Consider the following 20742-nt stretch of genomic DNA (forward strand, 5'->3'; position numbering starts at 1 on the left):
ACCCAGGCTGGAGTGCAGTGGCGTGATGTCGGCTCACTGCAGGCTGGAGTGCAGTGGCCTGATCTCAGCTCACTGCCCCCTCCACCTGCAGGGTTCAAGTGATTCTCCTGCCTCAGATTCCCAAATAGCTAGGATTGCAGGCAACCACCACTATGCCTCGCTAATTTTTGTATTTTTAGTAGAGATGCGGTTTCACCATGTTAGCCAGGCCGATCTCGAACTCCTGACCTCAGGTGATCCACCCACCTCAGCCTCCCAAAGTGCTGGGATTACAGGCGTGAGCGACTGCACCCAGCCAAATATTTTTATTAAAAAGAATAACTAAGAAAGAATAAAAGCAATACTCATGGATAGAAGAAATTTAGTCCAACAAAAATCATGGTCTTAACCTGTTTAAGAGTCTTAGAAATACATTAAATTTACGAAGTACACATCTGAAACTTCCTTTAGCATTTAACATATTTTTAAACAACTTTCTAGAGGCCATTTGACTTCCTGTCTTCTCAACCCACTCACTCTTCCACCCTTCCACCTCCTGAAATAGAGTAACTTCAATTTAATTTGATAAGTAATTATTAACATACTACATAACTATCTCCTTAGATACTTCCATAGAAAATGCAACAGAAGCACTCAGTTAACTACGATTTGTATCAAGGTTTGCTTAGAAGTGTAGCTTATGGACCATGATCTAGGTCAAATCAATCCTCTAAATCAAGTGAGCCTAAGTTGTTTTAAAAATTTAAAGTTTGTATCAGGAAAACCTCAACTTTTATTTTTTACACCTTTTAAGAGTACTAATTCATCATACTAACACATCATCTCTCTTAAATGACTGGGTAAACCTTGGCAATTTAGACATGGATAAAGTAGAAGGCAAAGAGCAAAGTGGCAGGAATACACAGCTGGAATTGTAAAGCCATGCATTTTACTCGACAAACTGTCAAGTGAATTGCTCTAGGTAAGAGACCTCAAAAATACAAAAAGTGGTTTAATTTTTATAAAATTGCTCCTCTTTCAGAGAAAATCTTTCACTGGAAGCCTCATTCACTCGTTTTAAGCCTTTTCCTTATCTACAGACTAGGGCAATCTCATCCACTTTAATATGGCCTCAAACACTATGGATATAGTGATGATGCCCATATTTTTGCCTTTGGCTTGTTCTCTCCCCTAAACTGCCCACTTGTGTATACCACTGCCCACTTGACATTTCCACCTGAGTATCTCACTGGCTTTTTAATGTCATCATTATGCATGAATCTAGAATCTGACGTCTGATTCTTCTCCTATAGACCTTGTCTTGCTGAATTGCACCCGATGGCTCAAGCTTGAAATCTGGGAGTCATCCTTGACTTTTCCTTCTCCTTTATCCACAATATCAAATCACCCAGTCCTCCCTTGATTCTACTGCATATACATCTCTTAAATCCATCCAGTCTCTTCATCCCAATTCCCAGTACCTTAGTTTGGGTCAACATTATGTCTCATTGGGATATTTGCAATAACCTTTTAACAAACCTCCATACCTCCAATTCTAATTTGGTCAGTTGATCTTTATAGGTTTTTAGAGCTTACCAAAAAAAAAATAAAAATAATCTCAGGAAAAAAATTGAGTGTTATACAGTTACTAGCACAAATATTCTGCTTTTGGATGTTGTATTATTTTGGGTTTGCCATAGAAACAGAGAGAGATTCTAAGGAATTGTCTCACATGATTGTGGAGACTGGTAACTCTAAACATCTGCAGGGCCGATGTCCCAACTGAAAGGCACAGAGGCTGCTTAGAACCAGGAAGAGCCAGTGCCAATTCAAAGGCTGTCAGGAAGAGTTGATGTTGGAGGCCGGGCCTTCAGGCGGATTTCTCCCTTGCTGGGGGAGGGTCAGCCCTTTGTTCTATTCAGGCCTTCTAGGGATAGGATGGTCACAAGGCACACTAGGAAGGGCAATCCGCTTTACTCAGTCCACTGATTTACATGTTGGGTTCATCCAAAAACATCCTGACTGAAAAAGTGAGAACATTATCTAAACAAATATCTAGGGATCTGTAGCCCAGTCAAGTTGAAACATAAAATTAACCATCACACATGGGGAGAGTAAATAATATGATAAGCCTGAGTATTAGTAAGTCTAGCTAGGTGGCTAGGTGTGGTGTAGACAAGCATACCAGTTTTGGTGTCAAGACTCACAGGCATATTTTATCTCAACCTGTTTCCTTTCGGTAAACAGTAATGACACTTTCCGCAAAGAACTGATATGGTTACATGAAAAAAGCTTTTTTTTTTTTTTTGAAACAGAGTTTTGTTCTTGTTGCCCAGGCTGGAGTACAGTGGCGCAATCTCAGCTCACTGCAACCACCACCTCCTGGGTCCAAGCGATTCTTCCGCCTCAGCTTCCGGAGAAGCTGGGATTACAGGCACCCGCCACCATGCTCGACTAATGTTTTTGTATTTTTAGTAGAGATGGGGTTTCATCATGTTGGCCAGGCTGGTCTCAAACTCCTGACCTCAGGTGATCCACCCGCCTCGGACTCCCGAAGTGCAGGGATTACAGGCGTGATCCATGCCCCACCATAAAGCTCTTAACGTAGTACCTGGCACATCTTTCAAACTCAGAATTTTTGAAACGAAACACATTTTTTTTAATGTTAAGTATTTCATCTTACTGACTTTAGTCTCTTGAGGCTTTAAAAAATTTACATCAGCTGGATGCAGTGGCTCACGCCTGTAACCCCAGCACTTTGAGAGGCCGAGGCAAATGGATCACCTGAGATCAGGGGTTCAAGAGCAGCCTGGCCAATATGGTGAAATCCCGTCTCTACTAAAAATACAAAAATCAGCCGGACGTGCTGGCGCACACCTGTAATCCCAGCTAGTAGGGAGGCTGAGGCAGGAGAATTGCTTGAACTGGGAAGCAGAAGTTGCAGTGAGCCAAGATCACACCACTGCACTTCAGCCTAGGCAACAGAGCAAGAATTTGTCTCAAAAAAAAATTTATATCATTCCTTTGGGGTTTGCATAGGGCTGGTAATGGGCTACTTACTAAGTTAAAAACAAATTCTTAAGTCTTTGAGAAAATACTTATGCTTTCAGCTCTTCCCCAACCTCTCCAATGAAGCAAATAGAAATATAAAAAGGTCTAACTATAAACTCCTAAAAAGTGTCCATAGAAAGCTCACTACCTGAAACCAGCAGTTGTCCTAAGTTGACCATAACTCAATAGAATTAGAAATCAGTAACATGTTTTTGCTTTTCTTACAGGGAAAGACAGATTCAGTTTTATCATGGAGTTAATCAAATAAATCTGTAGTGGAGGAAATACAATTTCTCCTCAAGCCTCACAAGTTCATAGTTGGGACAGATTCCTATAACAAAAGACAGATTAACAAGAGAAAAACAAGTAATTTTATTAATATATACAGTGTATATCACACAGGAGAAAACTCAATGAAAAGGTAAAACACAGGTAGTGGCTTAGAACTCTGGATTATATAGCATCTTCCACAAAGAATACATTTCAGAGAAGTGTGACAGACAAAGGAAAGCAGTTTTAGGCTTCCAGAGGCAGAAACTGTGGGAAGGTAAACGTATGGCAAGAAACTAACAGTAAGGTTTGTTTGCAGATTCCTCTGGTACTGTCTCAGCTGATTAGAGCCATCTTCTCATCTTGATATCAGGAAAGCATCTTTCTCAAAGAAGTCTGTATGGCTTGCTACAGGTGGGAAAGGACAGTTAACATAACCATTTCTGCAACTACTGTTTCTCAAGTACCTTTAGCTTGAAATAATCAGTATGCCAAATCAGCGTATTTGGGGGTGGCATGTTCAAATTTCCTTCAGATCAAAAGAACAGAAAGGTCAGAATCTGGCCCTTATACAGTAACTGCATGACAGATGTTGCACTTGAAACAATGATACTCAGAGGAACAGCTATAAATGTGCAAAAATAATTAAAACAAGATTCCAAAATCATGCCATAAATGAAAACAAATTTCAGTTGGACTAAGCATCTAAATGTTAAAAATTTTTTAACTTTTGGAAGGCTGAATAAGACTATCTTTATGACATTTCCTATACAAAAACCAGAAAAAGCAAATCATTATGAAAGATTGGTAAGATTACATTAAAATTTAAAAATTCAAGATTTCATAACCAAAATATGAAGACAAACCAGACTAAAAAAGATAGTTGAAACATACATAACAGATTATTAGTATTCAAAATATGTAATATCTAAAAACAGACAAGTAAAAAAACAAAAGAGAAAAATGAGCAAAAATGCCTGTAATCCCAGTGATTTAGGAGGCAGCGAGATGGGAGTATCGTTTGAGTCCAGGTTTAAGGTTACAGTGAGCTATGATCCTGCCACCACACTTCAGTCTGAGCAATAGAGTGAGATCTTGTCTCTTAAAAAAAAAAAAAAAGGAGTAAAAGATATGGCCTCAAAAATCACATACTGCACTTGCTCAATATCCTGGTAGTTACAAAAGTCAGCACTATAAAATGCAGGAGAAGGCTATACGGGGGTATGAACACCAGGAGGCCAGGGATCACTGGTGCCATCTGGAGGCTGGCTACCACATACATAAAACAGTATTTTATAGCGCTTTTAAAAAATATATTTGTATTAAAAATATAAAAACACACGCTAGAATATATGCCACCTCTAGAGTTTACCTCTGGGGACTCTAGGGAGGGAGGAAGGGGACAGGATCAAAGAGGTAACAAAATGAACTTCAAATGTATCTAATATTTGCAATTACATATATATGTGTGTCTGAAGAAAATATAGCCAAATCCTGACATTTATTACATCTGCATGGTAGAAATACATGGATTTTCTTGAACTCATTTGCCTCTCCTGTATCTTTGAAATATGTCAGTAAAAAGTTTTAAGGTAATGAATCCAAAGAAATGGAAATAAAATGTGCTTTTAATAAGAATTTATTTTTACACATTTTAAAAACTGCAATTTTCAGGACATGTAAGAATATTTTTCTAATAGTGAAATAAGCATATTTCAGGACATGTAAGAATATTTTTCTAATACTGAAATAAGCATTTTGGTATAGAAATCACACCCTATGTGTGATCTTTAACTAAAAAAACTAATCAAGAACTATGACCTAATATGTTAAACAAAACTATTCTTTGCCCATCCATCTGTCCCCTCTCATAGCCCCATTGCTGGGCATTAGAATATAGTTCTGTACATATCTCCATATCTACAAATAATTAAGATGTCATATCAAAGATGTCCAGAAGTTATATATGGTGGAGAATTAGTTGGCTTAATCGTTGACATGCAACACAAAACACCAAAAGCAACATAATATACAAGACGCAAAATAGAACACTGTCACTAGGTCAAATAATACAAAAAAAAAAAAAATCACTCATTTAAATTTGATGCATTGCAAACAAAGTAACTTCTTTAGAATTATTATGTATACAACCTGCAAAGCTCAAAAAGTAATAGCACAGAGCCATAAATCTGATAAGGCACCTTAAAAATAGCCATCAAACATATACAAATATCAAATACAAACACGGTTAAACTGCAAAAGCAGTAACCACAGAAATAAATAGGGAAAAAATATGCATTCTTTCTAGATAGTCTCCTTTTTCTGAAGTAAAGTCTTTTAAAAAAAAAAAAGTACAAAAAATATTTATCATATATTTTAAAACCTATCATCAAAGTCCAAATCTCTGTAAAAAAAAAGAATGTTTTTCTTCAAGTCAATAAAGTTCAGATTCATACATTTTCTAAAGAAACAATGACAGTCTTCATGCTAAATATAGGAAGAAAAAAGCTTTTAATTATGTTTGTTAACTCTTTTATTCAACAAACATTCAGTGAGTGCTGTGTGAACCTGTTTTAGGTGCTGGGGATATAGAATAAAGACACAATCCTTAGCTGTAGACAACTTAGCCTAATGGAGCTGGATCCACCACTGGCAACCTTAAAGTTACCTCCCCCCTTGGTCCTTAAGATGAAACGCAATTTCAAACTCTGCCATGCTTAGCATCTTGTTGCAAAACAAATAATGGTCTACCTAGTTTGCTAATGGTAGCATTGTGGCTCTATTAATATTAACCATCTATTGATGAAGTTAACTTTCAAAAAGGACTCTATGAAAGTTCAGAGGCATAAAGTATTTAAGGACAAACAAGTACTGGTCCGCAACAAAAACAGCATCGGTATTCTGCTTTCACAAAAGCCAAGAAAACCAAGAAAAATTTCATTCTGAGTATATACAGAACTCCTGGACAGAGGTCATTCTATACGTGTGGTACATGTACAAATATGACATAAGAAGTCTGAATGATTGCAGTCATTATTAAACAACGAAGTATGCCAAATTAGTCATCAGGTTTCAAAGAATCATAGCCTTCTTTCAAGAGGTCTCGCCATGTTTTAAGGAATCGTGCATTTTCCGTACATTTGAAGGCAAGTTCTTCCACTTGAGCTGATACTGCAGATGTGGCTTCAAGAAGTTTGGTTAATGAAAAGGCTGCCTAAAACAAACAAAAAAGAACTCAGACATAATTTTATTTTTAAAATTCTCATCTCATTTTATAAGTAGTCTAAAAAAGCTTAAGGCTTTGAATCCAATGCCCATGTTATTTTCTTTAAAAGTAATCAATTTTCAAACTAAAGCACTGGCTGTTTCAGGGAACCTAAGAAAATTATTTAATATTGAGTAGACTTTGAAGAAACAGGTCTGCTAGAAAAATATCCATTATGTCTGAGACATGACAAATCAGTATTTTTTTTTCTTTTCTTTTCTTTTTTTTTTTTTTTTTTTTTTTGAGATGGAGTGTCGTTCTTGTTTCCCAGGCTGGAGCGCAATGGCGTGATGATCTCGGTTCACTGCAACCTCTGCCTTCCGGGTTCAAGCGATTCTCCTGCCTCAGCCTCCTAAGTAGCTGGGATTACAGGCATGTGCCACAACGCACGGCTAATTTTGTATTTTTAGTAAAAACAGGGTTTCTCCATGTTGATCAAGCTGGTCTCGAATCCTGACCTCAGTGATCCGCCCGCCTCGGCCTCCCAAAGTGCTGGGATTATAGGCGTGAGCCACAGCGCTTGGTCCAGTATTGTTGTTTTTTATGAAAATACACTGGAGTCTCAGCTCAACAAGATAACTTGGACCCCTTGACACTAAGTGCCAGAAGTATCTGAGGGATTTCATCATAAATAATTCTTACTGCTACTTGGGTAACATGGGCACTGACCTGTGAACACTTCAAACAATGAAAATGTATAGATCAAAGAACAGAAACTCTAAGCTCTGACAAATAACATCAAAAAATCACACACAAATGCAGAAAACACTCAGCTCCTGGTGGAAAATTCACTTTTCAGCCAAACGTTTTCTTCACCGATGATATAAAATAAAACATTGTTTCTAAATAACACATTAGCACTTCATTCTACATATTTACTTGCAATCAGTTTGTTCTGCAAAAATAAAAGCTGGATAAGCACTTTAGTCATCCTTAGAAAAATACTTGCGGAAGCAATGAGATAATCTGGTTCATCCCCTAGTTTCCAATCTGCAGGAAAGGTCAGGCCACAGAACTCTCCCAGAAGGTTACACCCTACATACCTCATTCCACTTGACCCACTCAAGAGAACATAAAACTCCCCTTCCCTGTCTTCTCCCCTCCAGTGGTGTGTGAGTTAGGGTTGGGAGGTGAGATGCTAGTTTCTGGGGATTCGAGATTTAATAGAAACTATCCTAAGTATGCATTCTAGCAATCCTACAAAGGGAGGAGTCCTGAACTAAACCGTCAATGAAGCCAATCCACGTGACCTAAACCCTTCAAGCTGGGTCCAGCGTTAAGCAGACCTGGGGCAGACAATGGCATTATCAGCTGTCCCTGGGCAAGTAGCCAACTAGAACAGCAGGCTCTAAGTCCCATGGAAAGAAATCACAGCCTGATCCTAAGCACCCACAGCCAGCCAGCAAACCCATGCAGTGAAAACTATTCTCCGATGGGAGAAGAAGAGGCAAAGAGAGCCAGCAACAGGCAGCACAGAGCGGCGTGGCTTCGGGTTACTGCAGATGATTGAAATCAGAAGGCGAGACAAAAAGAAACCAGTAAGGGGTGGGGCGGGAGGAGGGATAACCCCTTAAGACTCCTCACCACCAAATCTAAAGGGGGAACCCTCAGAGAGGGATAGCACTTCAGCTGCTGGCATCCTCCCGGCTTCCTGCACTCACGCTCTGGGGCGCAGAAGGGCTGGTCGTCCCGGGTCGTGGGGATTGGGGGACTCCCTAGCCGCGCGAGCCCCGCCGCCGCCAGTCTTCCCAGAGGCGCCGAGGGGGGACGCGGTCCCGACACCACACTCACATCTCCGATCTGCAGCTCCACTTCCTCCAGCGGGTCCACCGTTCCGCCGCTGCTCCTGCTTGGAACTGGCCAGCCCAAACTCACTGGGCCGCCCGGGGAAGATGCTGCAGAGGCGTCTGAAGAGGAGGGAGAAGAGGGAGGCGGCGGCGGCGGCGGCGAAGAAACCTGCAGCTCCTCAGCGTCTGCCATGGGGAAGGGCTGTGACCGCGGAATCCGGCCCGAGCAGCCGAACCGACACCAACTGTCTTTTAACCACTCGCGCCCAAAGCCGAGAGGCCCCGCCTCTTAGCGCCAGAAATCCCGCCCCGTCTCCTCGTGGGTCTCAGCCCTGGACCACAAAGACTTTTCATTTTTCGGGACAGCCAATCATATGAGTCAGTTCACCTTAGGCCGCTCACGGATCCTGCGCGAGCCTCCAGTGGGGCTCGAAGGGCGCGCGTATAGAAGACTACACCTCCCAGGAAGCCGTGCGCGTCGCCCCGCCTTCTACTGCCTTTCACTGCGCGTGTGTTGTGCTGTGAGATTCGTGGACCCCTCTGGCCGCGCTCTGGCTGTTTCACCGCGCCCCGGCTGGGACTTGGAGTCCCTTATCTTTCCCTGGTTTGGTACATGACCCGGAAGCCTCGGCTGGCCGCCGCGTCATCCATGGCGCCGGCGCAGAGCGAGAAGGAGGCGGGAACGCAGTGAAGCAAGAGCGGTCAGCAGAGCGGGGAGGCGAACTGCAGCAGAGTTCTTGCTTTCCGGCAGGTGATGGCGCCCCCCGCGGCCTAGAGGTCCAGCGCCCGCCGCGAGCAGCGGACAGTCCTGTTGTGTCCGACCGAGAGTCCTGGTGACTTTGAACATGTTGGTGCCGCTAACCAAGCTGTCCTGCCCCGGTGAGAGGGAATGGGCGGTGGGGTTAAGTGGAGGAGTTAGGGCAAAAGGGACAAGGCCGGTCCTGGGGGCTGTAGGCACCTCTCGCACCTTCTCTCATCAGCTTTCTCAGGCTATCTAGGGCAAAGGTCACGCTCTGTCAGCTTGATAGTGGACCCTGGCTTCTTCCCTCCGGTTGCCCCAGTTGGAAGAATTAATATCTAGGCTAAAGGTCAAGGGCGGGGAAAACTTGTCAACACGTCCTCCGCACCACCACCACCTGTCAGCACACACATACGTCGGTGGACTCCTGAATCCTGAATCCTGGTTCTAATCCTCAAACCTTTGTTGGAAATGGAAAAAAAAAAATCGTATTTGCCCAATTTTTCTCCCTGTCCTGACCTGACTTTCGTCTTCGCAGCCGTCCAAGTTCAGTCTAAAGAAATTGAAGTCTGATCTGTCACATCATGGTTGACATTCATATGTTGACCAAGTCTCCTGAGTGTATCTGGAACCAGGAGTTTTTCTGCGTTGTCTAAAATTAACTTTAAGGGCTGGGCGCGGTGGCTCACGCCTGTAATCCCAGGACTCTGGGAAGCCGAGGCGGGTGGATCACCTGAGGTCAGGAGTTCTAGACCAGCCTGGCCAACATTTTGAAACCCCATCTCTACTAAAAATACAACAATTAGCTGGGCGTGGTGGCCCACGCCTGTAATCCCAGCTACTCTGGAGGCTTAGGTAGGAGAATCACTTGAACCTGGAGGTGGATGTTGCAGTGAGCCGAGATCGCACTACTGCACTCCAGCCTGGGTGACAGAGCCAGACTCCGTCTCAAAAAAATAAAATAAAATTAACTCTAAGGGCCTTATCGTGTTATGGGTATTCTTTGAACCATCATGACAGATGAAGTTGGATGGTCTTTTTAAAGTTTTACTTAAATTTTTGTTGTTGTCGTTAATTCAAACAGAAAAGTTCCCTAAAGGATCTCATATTCTGTCATAACTGGCTTTATTTTTTTAAAATCTTTAGTTTACTTAAGTTTTGGTGGTAGAATAAGTATAAATATTAAAAATTCAAGGATATTCTTATGAAATTTCATGAAAGTAGAATTTTGTTAAATTTGGCTTCCATATATTAAGAAATTAGAACTTTGTTTAAATTTCATGTCGCCCATGCATTTTTTGCTGCACTTAATGTATGGATAAGATGGTGTTTGGAACGTTAGTCAGGTGCTATCTGCTTTAGAGCCTAATTTAGGTGCAATCAGCCTTGAGCCCAGTGCTAACCAAATTCCACTACCATTTCTGTTTTCTTTGGATGGCAATTCATTGCCATTTTCATAGCCTGCTGGCATGAAAGAAGTAGACACCAATGTGCCAGCAGTGTGACTTTGATATGGTGATGCTATGAGTTCAGTGGACTTTGTGACCTCTCTTCTCAACCAAGGAGACTGAATATTTAAATCTCTAAAGCTCTGAGATAACAGATGTGTTTTCAGAAAAGGGGTAAAGATTGTGACTTTTTTTTCCAATCCTTTGGAGAAATTCAGACTACACAGTTCCAAATATTCTCAAGAAAATCAGTAGCTATACAGGCAGTAGAAATACAGTTTGTCATATGTCAATCATCAGTTTTTAGAAGTAAATAACTTCTATACACTAAACTACAATGCATTGAAAACTATTTTAAATATTCATTATAGTGTATTTGAACTCTTGAACTGAGTTCTAGAATATCTTTATGTATTTAATATACTTTTTTTTCAAAACTTAGGATAGGTGAATAGTTATCTAAGGCTTAAAAAGTGTTCCCAATATATAGTTTTTTTGTTTTTTTATTTTTTGATACAGTCTTGCTCTGTTGCTCAGGCTGGAGTGCAGTGATGTAATCTCAGCTCACTGCAACCTCTGCCTCCCGGGTTCAAGTGATTCTCATGCCTGAGCCTCCCTAGCACCTACCACCATGCCTGGCTAATTTTTGTATTTTTAGTAGAGACGGGATTTTGCCATGTTGGCCAGGCTGGTCCCAAATTCCCGGCCCCAAGTGATCCTCCTAACTCAGCCTCCCAAATGCTGGGATTATAGGCATGAGCCACCACGTCTGGCCCCAATGCTATAGTTTTTAGTATGCATAAGTAAATTCATTTCTTTGCCACTTTTTAAAAAGATGACCAAACAGATTTTTATTGTCTAAAATATTTGCCTTTTCACAGAAAATGACTCTGAAAAGCATTAATCTTTTATCGTACCATGTGTCAATCATAAATGAATGCTCTAGTGAAGGAAAGTACAAAAACGACTATCTAATATTTAGTCAACAAATATGTATACCTAACATTAGGTTTTCACATACAACAAGGTCAATGCTTTTGGAGCGTGCTATCTGCTGGAGAATACAGACAACTAAAGACATTTATATTTTTACCCTTTTTTGGTCACATAAATGGTTTAAATTTTTAGTCTAGTGATATTATAACTTTTTAGATTTTTATCATTCTTAGAAAATAACTTTGAAAATCCTAGATTCGAAAAAAAAATTACCTGTTTTCTTCATAACATTTTTGTGTGTGGCTATAAATGTTCTTTTTTATAACAGCTTTAATAAACTTTAATAAGATATGTCACAAACCATACAATATATACTATTTAAAGTGTACAATTCAGTGGTTTTTTAGTATAGTCAGAGTTGTGTAACCATCACTGCAGTCTATTTTAGAACATTTTCATCACCCCAAAAAGAAACTCTGTATTCACTCCCAAGCCCCTTCCAGCCTTAGACAACAGTTAATCTACTTTCTGTCTCTATAGACTACCTTATTCTGAATATTTCGTATACATGGAAGCACATACTATGCTGTCTTTTTGTGACTGGCTTCCTTCACATAACATTTTGTTTTCAGAGTTCTTCTATGTGGTAGCATATATCAGTATTCAATTTCTTCTTATTGCTAAATATTTCATTATTTGGATATATTACTTCTTACCATTTATTGATCGACATTTGGGTTGTTTCTACTTTTGGGCTGTTATAAATAATTCAGCTATTGGCCAACTGTGGTGGCTCACACCTGTAATCCCAGCAGTTTGGGAGGCTGAGACAGGCAGATTGCTCAAGCCTAGGATTTCGAGACTAGCCTACACAACGCAGTGAGACTGCTTGTCTACAAAAAAATAGAAACTGTTAGCCGGGCATGGTGGCATGCACCTGTAGCCCTAGCTACTCAGGAGGCTGAGGTAGGAGGATCACTTAGGCCTGGAAAGTCAAGGCTTCAGTAAGCCATGATCACATCACTGCATTCCACCCTTGGTGACAGAGTGAGACCCTGTCTCAAAAAAAAAAAGAAAAATAAAAAGTTCAGCTAGGAACATTCATGTGCAAGTTTTTGTGTGGAAGTATGTTTTCATTGTCTTAGGGATAGACTTAGGAATGGGTCATATGAAAACTCCATGTTTAACCTTTTGAGGAACTGCCAGAATGTTTTTCAAAGAGACTGCATCATTTTTACATTCCCCCAGGAGTATATGAGGGTTCCAGTTCTTCCACATCCTTGCTAACTCTTGTTATTGAAACTGCCCAAGGGGTTCTCCTTGCCCACTACCCAGACAGAGCCAATTTATCAAAACAGGATAATTAGAATAGAGAAGGAGTTTAATTCACACAGAGGTGGCTGTACAAGAGACCATAGTTTTATTATTACTCAAATCAGTCTCCCCGAAAACTTGGAGACTGGGGATTTTAAGGATAATTTGATGAGTAGAGGGGGTCAGAAAATGGGGAGTGCCAATTGGTCAGATCAGAGATGAAATCATAGGGAGATGAGTTTGTCCTCTTGCACTGAGTCAGTTCCGGAGTGGGAGCCACACGACCAGATGAGCCAGTTCATTGATCTGGGTGGTGCCAGCTGATCCATCAAGTGCAGGATCTGCAAAATATCTCAAGTAGTGATCCTAGATTTTAAAATAGTGATGTTATCGCCGGGAACACTTTGGGAAGGTTCAGAATCTTGCCACCTCCAGCTGCATGACTCTTAAACCATAATTTCTAATCTTGTAGCTAATTTGTTAGTCCTGCAAAGACAGTCTGGTCCCCAGGAAGGAAGGGGGTTTGTCCTGGGAAAGGGCTGTGATTGTCTTTGTTTCACAATTAAACTATAAACTCCCAAAGTTAATTCAGCCTACTCCCAGGAATGAACAAGGACTACTTGGAGGTTAGAAGCAAGATGGAGTCAGTTAGGTCAGATCTCTTTCACTGTAATAATTTTATCTGTTATAAGTTTTGCAAAGGTGGTTTTATTATTACTTGTCTTCTTGACTATAGCCATGCTAGTGGATATAAAGTAGTATCTCATGTGGCTTTGGTTTGCATTTCCTTGATGGCGAATGCTGCTGAGCGTCTTTTCATGTACTTATTGGCCATTTGTATATCATCTTTGAACAAGTGTCTATTCAGATCCTTTGCCCACTTTTTAATTGGGTTATTTGTCTTTTTATTACTAGGTATAGGAGTTCTTTATGTATTCTAAATATAAGTCCATTATCAGATATATGATTTGAAAATATTTTCTCCCATTCCATGGGCTATCTTTTCACTTTCTTGATGGTATCCTTTGGCGCACAACAGGTTATAATTTTGATGAAGTGCAATTTAACTGTATTGTTTGTTGTTGCTTGTGTTTTTGGTTGTTCTATCAAAGAAACCATTGCCTAGCCCAAGTGTTGATGAAAAAGCCAAACTCCGTAAACTATTTGGAGATATTAATTCTGAGCCAAATGTGAGGACCATGACCCATTATACAGCCTCAGGAGGTCCTGAGAACATGTTCCCAAGGTGGTTGGGTTACAGCTTGATTTTATACATTTTAGGGAGAGAAGTTACAGGCAAAGACATTATCAATACGTGTAAGGTTTACGTTGGCTTGGCCTGGAAAGGCAGGACATCTCAAAGTTCACGAATTTGTGTTGGGCCATATTTAAAGGCATTCTGGGCAACATGCTGCCCATGGGCTCCAAGTTGGACAAGCTTGCCTTAAAAGGTATCAGACTCTTAGTTAAATCTCTTCTAGATCAGGAAAAGGCCAAGAAAGGGAAGAGAATTCTCCACAGAATGTAAATTTTCCTAACAAGAGACAGCTTTACAGGGCCAATCCAAAAATTATGTCCAAGAAATATATTTTGGGGTACAATACTTTGATTTCCTCTAGGGCCTGTTGTCATGGGATGTTATACCAGAGTCAGGTTGGAGTTGGTATCTTATTGCTACAAAGAGTCTGTTCTGTCAGTCTTAGGATTTTGATATTAATGTTAATGATGGTCAGTTACGTCTGAACTCCAAAAGGGAGAGGGTATAATGAGGCATGTCTGACCCCCCACTTACCATCATGGCATGAACTACTTTTTTGGGTTTCTTTGGAATCCCCTTGGCCAAGAGGAGAGTCCATTCAGTTGGTTTAGGGGATTAGAATTTTATTTTTGGTTTACACAAGGTCACAAAGATTTACACTCATGTCTTCAAAAAGTTTTATGGTTTTAGCTCTTATATTTGGGTTTGATCTTTCTTATCACCATAATCTTTTTTTCAACTTTTAACCTTGAAATAGTTTTAGATTTACAGATGAGTTGCAAAGATAGTACTGAGTTCCTATATGCCCTTTGCTGAGCTTAATGTCTTATATAACCATAGTATATTTATCAAAACTAAAATATTAACATTGATGAAATAAAGTTAATTAAACTACAGATTTTATTCAGATCTTCTTTTTCTGGTCCAGGATCCAGTCCAGAGCACAAGGTTGCCTTTAGTTGGCAGGTCTCCGTAGTCTACTTCAGTTTGACAGTTCCTCTGTTTTCTTGTGTCCCAAGACCTTTACACTTTTGATATGTACTGGTCGAGCATTTTGTAGAATGTCCCTCAATCTGAGTTTGTCTGATGATTTCTCATGATTAGACTGAGGTTAAAGATTTTTGGGGATAAATACCACAGAGGTAAAGAACCCTTTTCACCACATCATATCAGGGGATACATGGTATCAATATGTCTTATTGCTGGTAGCGTTAAACTTGATCACTTGCTTAAAGTGGTATCTGCCATATTTCTCTACTGTAAAGTTAACATTTTTCACTTTCCATTCTCTACTTGTTAGAAGCTACCCAGTACGTTCATCCCACACTACTCAAAGGGAGGAGAAAACTGAAAGATTTATGGATATATCACCGTCTTTTTTTTTTTTTTGAGACAAAGTGGTCGTCGCCCAGGTTGGAGTACAGTGACGTGGTCCTAGCTCACTGCAGCCTCAAATTACTGGGCTCAAGCGATCATCCTACCTCAGCCTCCTGAGTAGGTAGGACTGCAGGTGCATACCACCACACCTAGCTAATTTTTTTACTTTTTATTTTTTGTTTCTGTAGAGAAGAGGTCTTGCTATATTGCCTAGGCTGATCTTGAACTCCTGGCCTTATGCAGTCCTCCTGCCTTAGCTGAGATTTACAGTCATGAGCCACTGTGCCCAGCCTACCATAGTCTTCTCTACTTTGAACTTTCCCTAATAAAATCTTCGATCAAACAGAATTCATTTTGACATAGGGAGCAGAGTATACCTTTTTTCCTGAATGGCTTTCTGGCTATCTCTGCACCATTTAATGAGTAACCATTTCTTCTCCCTAATTTGAAATGGTATCTTTATTATATACCATATACGTATGTGTACTATTTCTGAAGTCTTTATTCTTTTTTTTTTTATTATTCTATCCCTTCTCCTATAACAGACTTCTAATGAATATAGCTTCAAATATAGGTTTTTATATCTGTCAAGAGTGGTTTCATGGGAGGATTCTCTGTCTTTTTTTAATGATAGGGATGATTATCAAGGAGAACAGAGGTTGAGAAGGGAGTCAAAATTGAAGATCAGAAGGGAGGGGATCAGATGGAGGAATGTCTCTAAGACAACGGTAGAGATAAGCCTCATCATCCAGCTAGAAAGATTAACCCCAGTGGGGAAGAATATATAGTCTGTTTCACTATATTCACTGAGTACAATCAGTGGGAGAAAAGACACCTCTCCTGCTATAAACTGAGATAATGAACAAAGTATGGGCACAAATACAGATTATATTAGAAGTTATTGCCAAGGAGTTGAGAAAATTCCCATCTAATTGCCTCTGTCTTTATTAGGTTTGATGCTAGGGTACCTGCCCTGGATAAGGGAAAGAAAAGGTAGAGTTGAAGGTTTGAGGACAGCAGAGAAGGTTCAGTGAACATTTTTGCAGATAAATCTTTGCACATTTCTGTTCATTTCCATAAAATACTTTTTGCTGACTCAAAAATGCACACATTTTTAAGGATATCAGAAGATACTGTGGCCAGGCACAGTGGCTCATGCCTGTAATCCCAGCAGTTTTAGAGGCTGAGGCAGGCAGATCACTTGAGGCCAGGAGTTCGAGACCAGCCTGGCCAACATGGCAAAACCCCGTCTCTACTAAAAAAAAAAAAATTCAAAAATTACCTGGGTGTGGTGGTGCACACCTGTAGTCCCGGATACTCTGGAGGCTGAGGCATGAGAATCGCTTGAAACCAGGAGGCAGAGGCTGTGGTGAGCCGAGATTGCACCCCTGCACTCCAGCCTGGGTAACAGAGCAAGACTCTGTCTCAAAAAAAAAAAAAGAAAAGAAACAGCAGCAGCTACTGCCATATATGTAGGTCAGCTTATTTTAAAAAGAACCTGACCATAAAACCAAGTTTGTGCTTAAAGCCATTGACCTACACAGTTACTATACTACTCTATTACTCTCAAAGTGTTCAGCTTTCATGACTAATCCATGAGCCTGACATGAGCTAAATTGAATAAATTTGTTTATTAGTTTTAAAATATTTAAGATTTGAAAACATTGCTTTATGAGAAACAGCTATTCAAATTGTTCACCTAGGAAAGAGTATAGTCTAATTCACTATACTTATTTATATTTTTATTATAATATATGTGAATCTTTATAAATATTCACTTATATTTTTTCAGTCTACTGAGGAAAACTAATTTTAAGGAAGATAATAATTTTCATAATTTTTGTGCAGCATATCAGTGCTTTCATGCCTTAAAAATTAAGAAAAATTATCTACCTCTGTGTGCTACAAGATGGTCTTCAACTTCTACTGTGCCTCGAATTACTACCCATTATACTATTTATCCCCGGGATAAGGACAAGAGATGGGAAGGTAAGTAATAATTTGTGTACAATTCCTGAGACTTTTCTGGATACTTTGTTTCATTTTGTGGAGGAGAGTATAATATTTTTCATAACTTAAAAGCATCCAATAATATTTTATGGCTTTACCAAGTCACGTGCTGCATAATGACACTTCAGTCAACAACTTGACAACATTTATGACGGTAATCCCTTGACATTATAATGGAGCTGAAAAATTCCTATCACCTAGTGACATCTTTTAGAACATAGCTTCCAGACCATCGTAGCTCAACACATTACTCAATTCTTTGTGGTGAGTCTGATGTAAACAAACATACTCTACTGCCAGTTCTTTAAAAGTATACCATATACAATTATGTACAGTACATAATACATGATAATAAACGACTGTTACTGGTTTATGTATGTACTGTATTGTACTTTTGTCATTATTTTAGAGTGTACTCTTACTTGATTTTTTAAAAAGTTAACTGTAAAACGGACACAGGCAGGTCCTTCAGGAGGTATTCTGGAAGAAGCTAACATTTGCATAGGAGATGACAGCCCATGCGTGTTATTGTCTTTGATGACCTTCCAGTGGGAGAAGATGTGGAGGTGGAAGATACTGATGATCCTGACCCTGTGTAGGCCTAACTAACGTGTGTGTTTGTGTCTTAATTATTATTTTTTTTTGAGACAGAGTCTCACTCTGTTGTCCAGCCTGGAGTGCAGTGGCTCACTGCAAGCTCCGCCTCCCAGGTTCACGCCATTCTCCTGCCTCAGCCTTCCATGTAGCTGGGACTATAGGCGCCCACCACCTCATCCAGCTAATTTTTTGTATTTTTAGTAGAGACAGGTTTCACCATGTTAGCCAGGGTGGTCTCGATCTCCTGACCTCGTGATCCACCCACCCCGGCTTCCCAAAATGCTGGGATGTATCTTAATTTTTAATAAAAGGGTCTAAAAGGTATGTGTTTAATGGAGAAAGCTGCCCAGATAGGAGCTCATACTCTCTCAGGGGCTTGCTTTGATCCAGGTGCTTTTAAAGAACTCTTCCCAGACTGGAAAGAGAAGGGGGTATGAAAAATTGTTTTTTATACAAAGTCTAAAAAATTTTTAAATAGAAAAAAGCTTACAGAAAAATGATATAAAACCATTTTTTGTACAGCTGTACAATGTGTTTGTGTTTTAGCTAAGTGTTATTACAAGAGAGTTAAAAAGTTTAAAGCATTTAAAAGCTTATAAACTAAAAACATTACTGTAAGCTAAGTTTAATTTATTGACAAAAATTTTTTTGTATAAATTGAGTATGACCTAAGTGTATAGTGTTTATGAAGTCTATAGTAGTGTAATGTCCTTGTCCTTCACATTCTCACTGCTCACTCAGTCACTCACCAAGAACAGCTTCCAGTCCTGTAAGTTCTGTTCATGGTAAGTACCCTGTACAGATATACCATTTTTAAATCTTTTATACTGTGTTTTGTACTTTTCATACTGTATTTATAATGTATTTCTATTTATACTATATACGTTTTATACTGTATTTATTTGGTACTTTTTCTGTGTTTAGATGTGTTTAGTTACATAAATACTATTATGTTACAGTTACCTACAGTATGCAGTATAGTCACATGCTATATAGCTTTGTAGCCTAGGACTAACAGTCTATACCCTGTTGCCTAGGTGTATCATAGGCTATACAATCTAGTTTGTGTAAGTATACTCTATGATGTTTGCAAAAGGGCAAAATTGCCTAATGATATATTTCTCAGAAAGCACTTATGTCATTAAGCTACTTGTGACTGTATTTTAGACAAGTAAATATTTGCTAAATGTATAATAATAAATCTCAAAGCCAAGAATTAGTTTATGGAAACTGAAATAAAGTATATACTGGAACAGAACCTAAGAATATACTCATACTAATACAGTAATATGCTTAATATAATTATTGTGCAAAACACAGGGAGAATTTCCATAAATAATGCTCTAAAGCACAGTGGATATTTTTTAACTATCATGTGATTTATCATGTGATTATTGAGTCATATTAATCCCAGAATTTTTATTTCTCCCAGGAGTGAACATGGAAAGGTTTGCAGAAGAAGCGGATGTTGTAATAGTTGGTGCAGGCCCTGCAGGGCTCTCTGCAGCTGTTCGTCTAAAACAGTTGGCTGCGGCACATGAAAAGGATATCCGTGTGTGTCTAGTGGAGAAAGCTGCCCAGATAGGAGCTCATACTCTCTCAGGGGCTTGCCTTGATCCAGCTGCTTTTAAAGAACTCTTCCCAGACTGGAAAGAGAAGGGAGTATGAAAAATTGTGTTTTATACAAAGTCTAATCTTTTGTAATTGTATTTCAGTAATTGTTCCCAAATTACTGGAATATAGAAAACCCTTTTCATGTAACTCTTTTTTTTTTCTTTTCTTTTTTTTTGAGACAGAGTTTCGTTCTTGTTGCCCAGGCTGGAGTGCAATGGCGCGATCTCGGCTCACTGCAACCTCCAACTCCCAGGTTCAAGCGATTCTCCTGCCTCAGTCTCCCTAGTAGCTGGGATTACAGGCACCTGCCACCACACCCAGCTAATTTTTTATATTTTTAGTAGAGACAGGGTTCCACTATTTCACTGTGTTGGCCAGGCTGGTCTCGAACTCCTGACCTCAGGTGATCCACCCACCTTGACCTCCCAAAGCTCTGGGATTACAGTCATGAGCCATCACACCCAGCCCGTGTAACTCTATCTTAGGGAATAATTATATACTTTTTAAATTTAAAAAAAATAATTTATATCAGAATTGTAATTTATGATATTAACAAATAGTTTTGTGTAATTCTTTCTACGTGTATTTGTGTAATGGGTATATGAGAAGATAATAACTTGAGAAGACCTTTGAATATTTCTTGGGAGGCATTTTGTATTTTGAGAGTATTTTTAAACTTGTTCTTTAAGTCTTTGTATGATTGTTCTTAATAAAGTAATAATTTCTGGGACAATGCAATATCTAAAGCCAAAGAGGATAGATTTTCTAAAGAAACATATTAATATGGCTTCTGAGAACCGAAGCAGAAAAACCACAGGTGTGATATCCAGAGGACCAAGTCCAAGTTTTATTGTCTTAAATAAAATTTGTATGAATTTGGTTAAAATCTTAGACTGTCAATTTTTTCTTCTCTAAGATAGGTTATATTATACCTGTCCTACCTCCAAGATTAGATTATTCAGTGGTTGTGAATATACTTGCAAAGATTAAAAAAAAATGAATATCATCTGTATTCTTTCCATATGGAATAAATTGAATTCCAAAAATTTCATCTGTGCTCTCCTTTCTGAAATATCAAGCTCCCTTAAACTAGAAAT

The 20742-nt window shown here is 39.4% G+C and overlaps 2 protein-coding genes across 2 annotated transcripts in view; one reads left to right on the forward strand and one right to left on the reverse strand.

The window, feature by feature from the left end:
• Positions 1-4404: 4404 nt before the first annotated feature.
• On the reverse strand, positions 4405-8787 carry C5H4orf46 (chromosome 5 C4orf46 homolog; the record flags this gene model as incomplete). Its single annotated transcript, NM_001257669.1, is given in 3 exon segments — positions 4405-4979; positions 5025-6514; positions 8357-8787. Coding segments are annotated over 2 exon segments (345 nt in total). The 5' UTR covers positions 8546-8787.
• A 251-nt stretch (positions 8788-9038) lies between these two features.
• ETFDH (electron transfer flavoprotein dehydrogenase) overlaps positions 9039-20742 on the forward strand; it is a 37751-nt gene continuing 26047 nt past the window's right edge. The window contains exons 1-3 of the mRNA XM_015139417.3: positions 9039-9231; positions 17273-17413; positions 19464-19693. Of these exons, the coding sequence (XP_014994903.1) occupies positions 9198-9231; positions 17273-17413; positions 19464-19693 (405 nt within the window). The 5' untranslated portion in view covers positions 9039-9197. The remainder of the gene's footprint in view (positions 9232-17272; positions 17414-19463; positions 19694-20742) is intronic.

Source organism: Macaca mulatta, chromosome 5 (assembly GCF_049350105.2).
Source record: "Macaca mulatta isolate MMU2019108-1 chromosome 5, T2T-MMU8v2.0, whole genome shotgun sequence".
NCBI lineage: Eukaryota > Metazoa > Chordata > Mammalia > Primates > Cercopithecidae > Macaca > Macaca mulatta.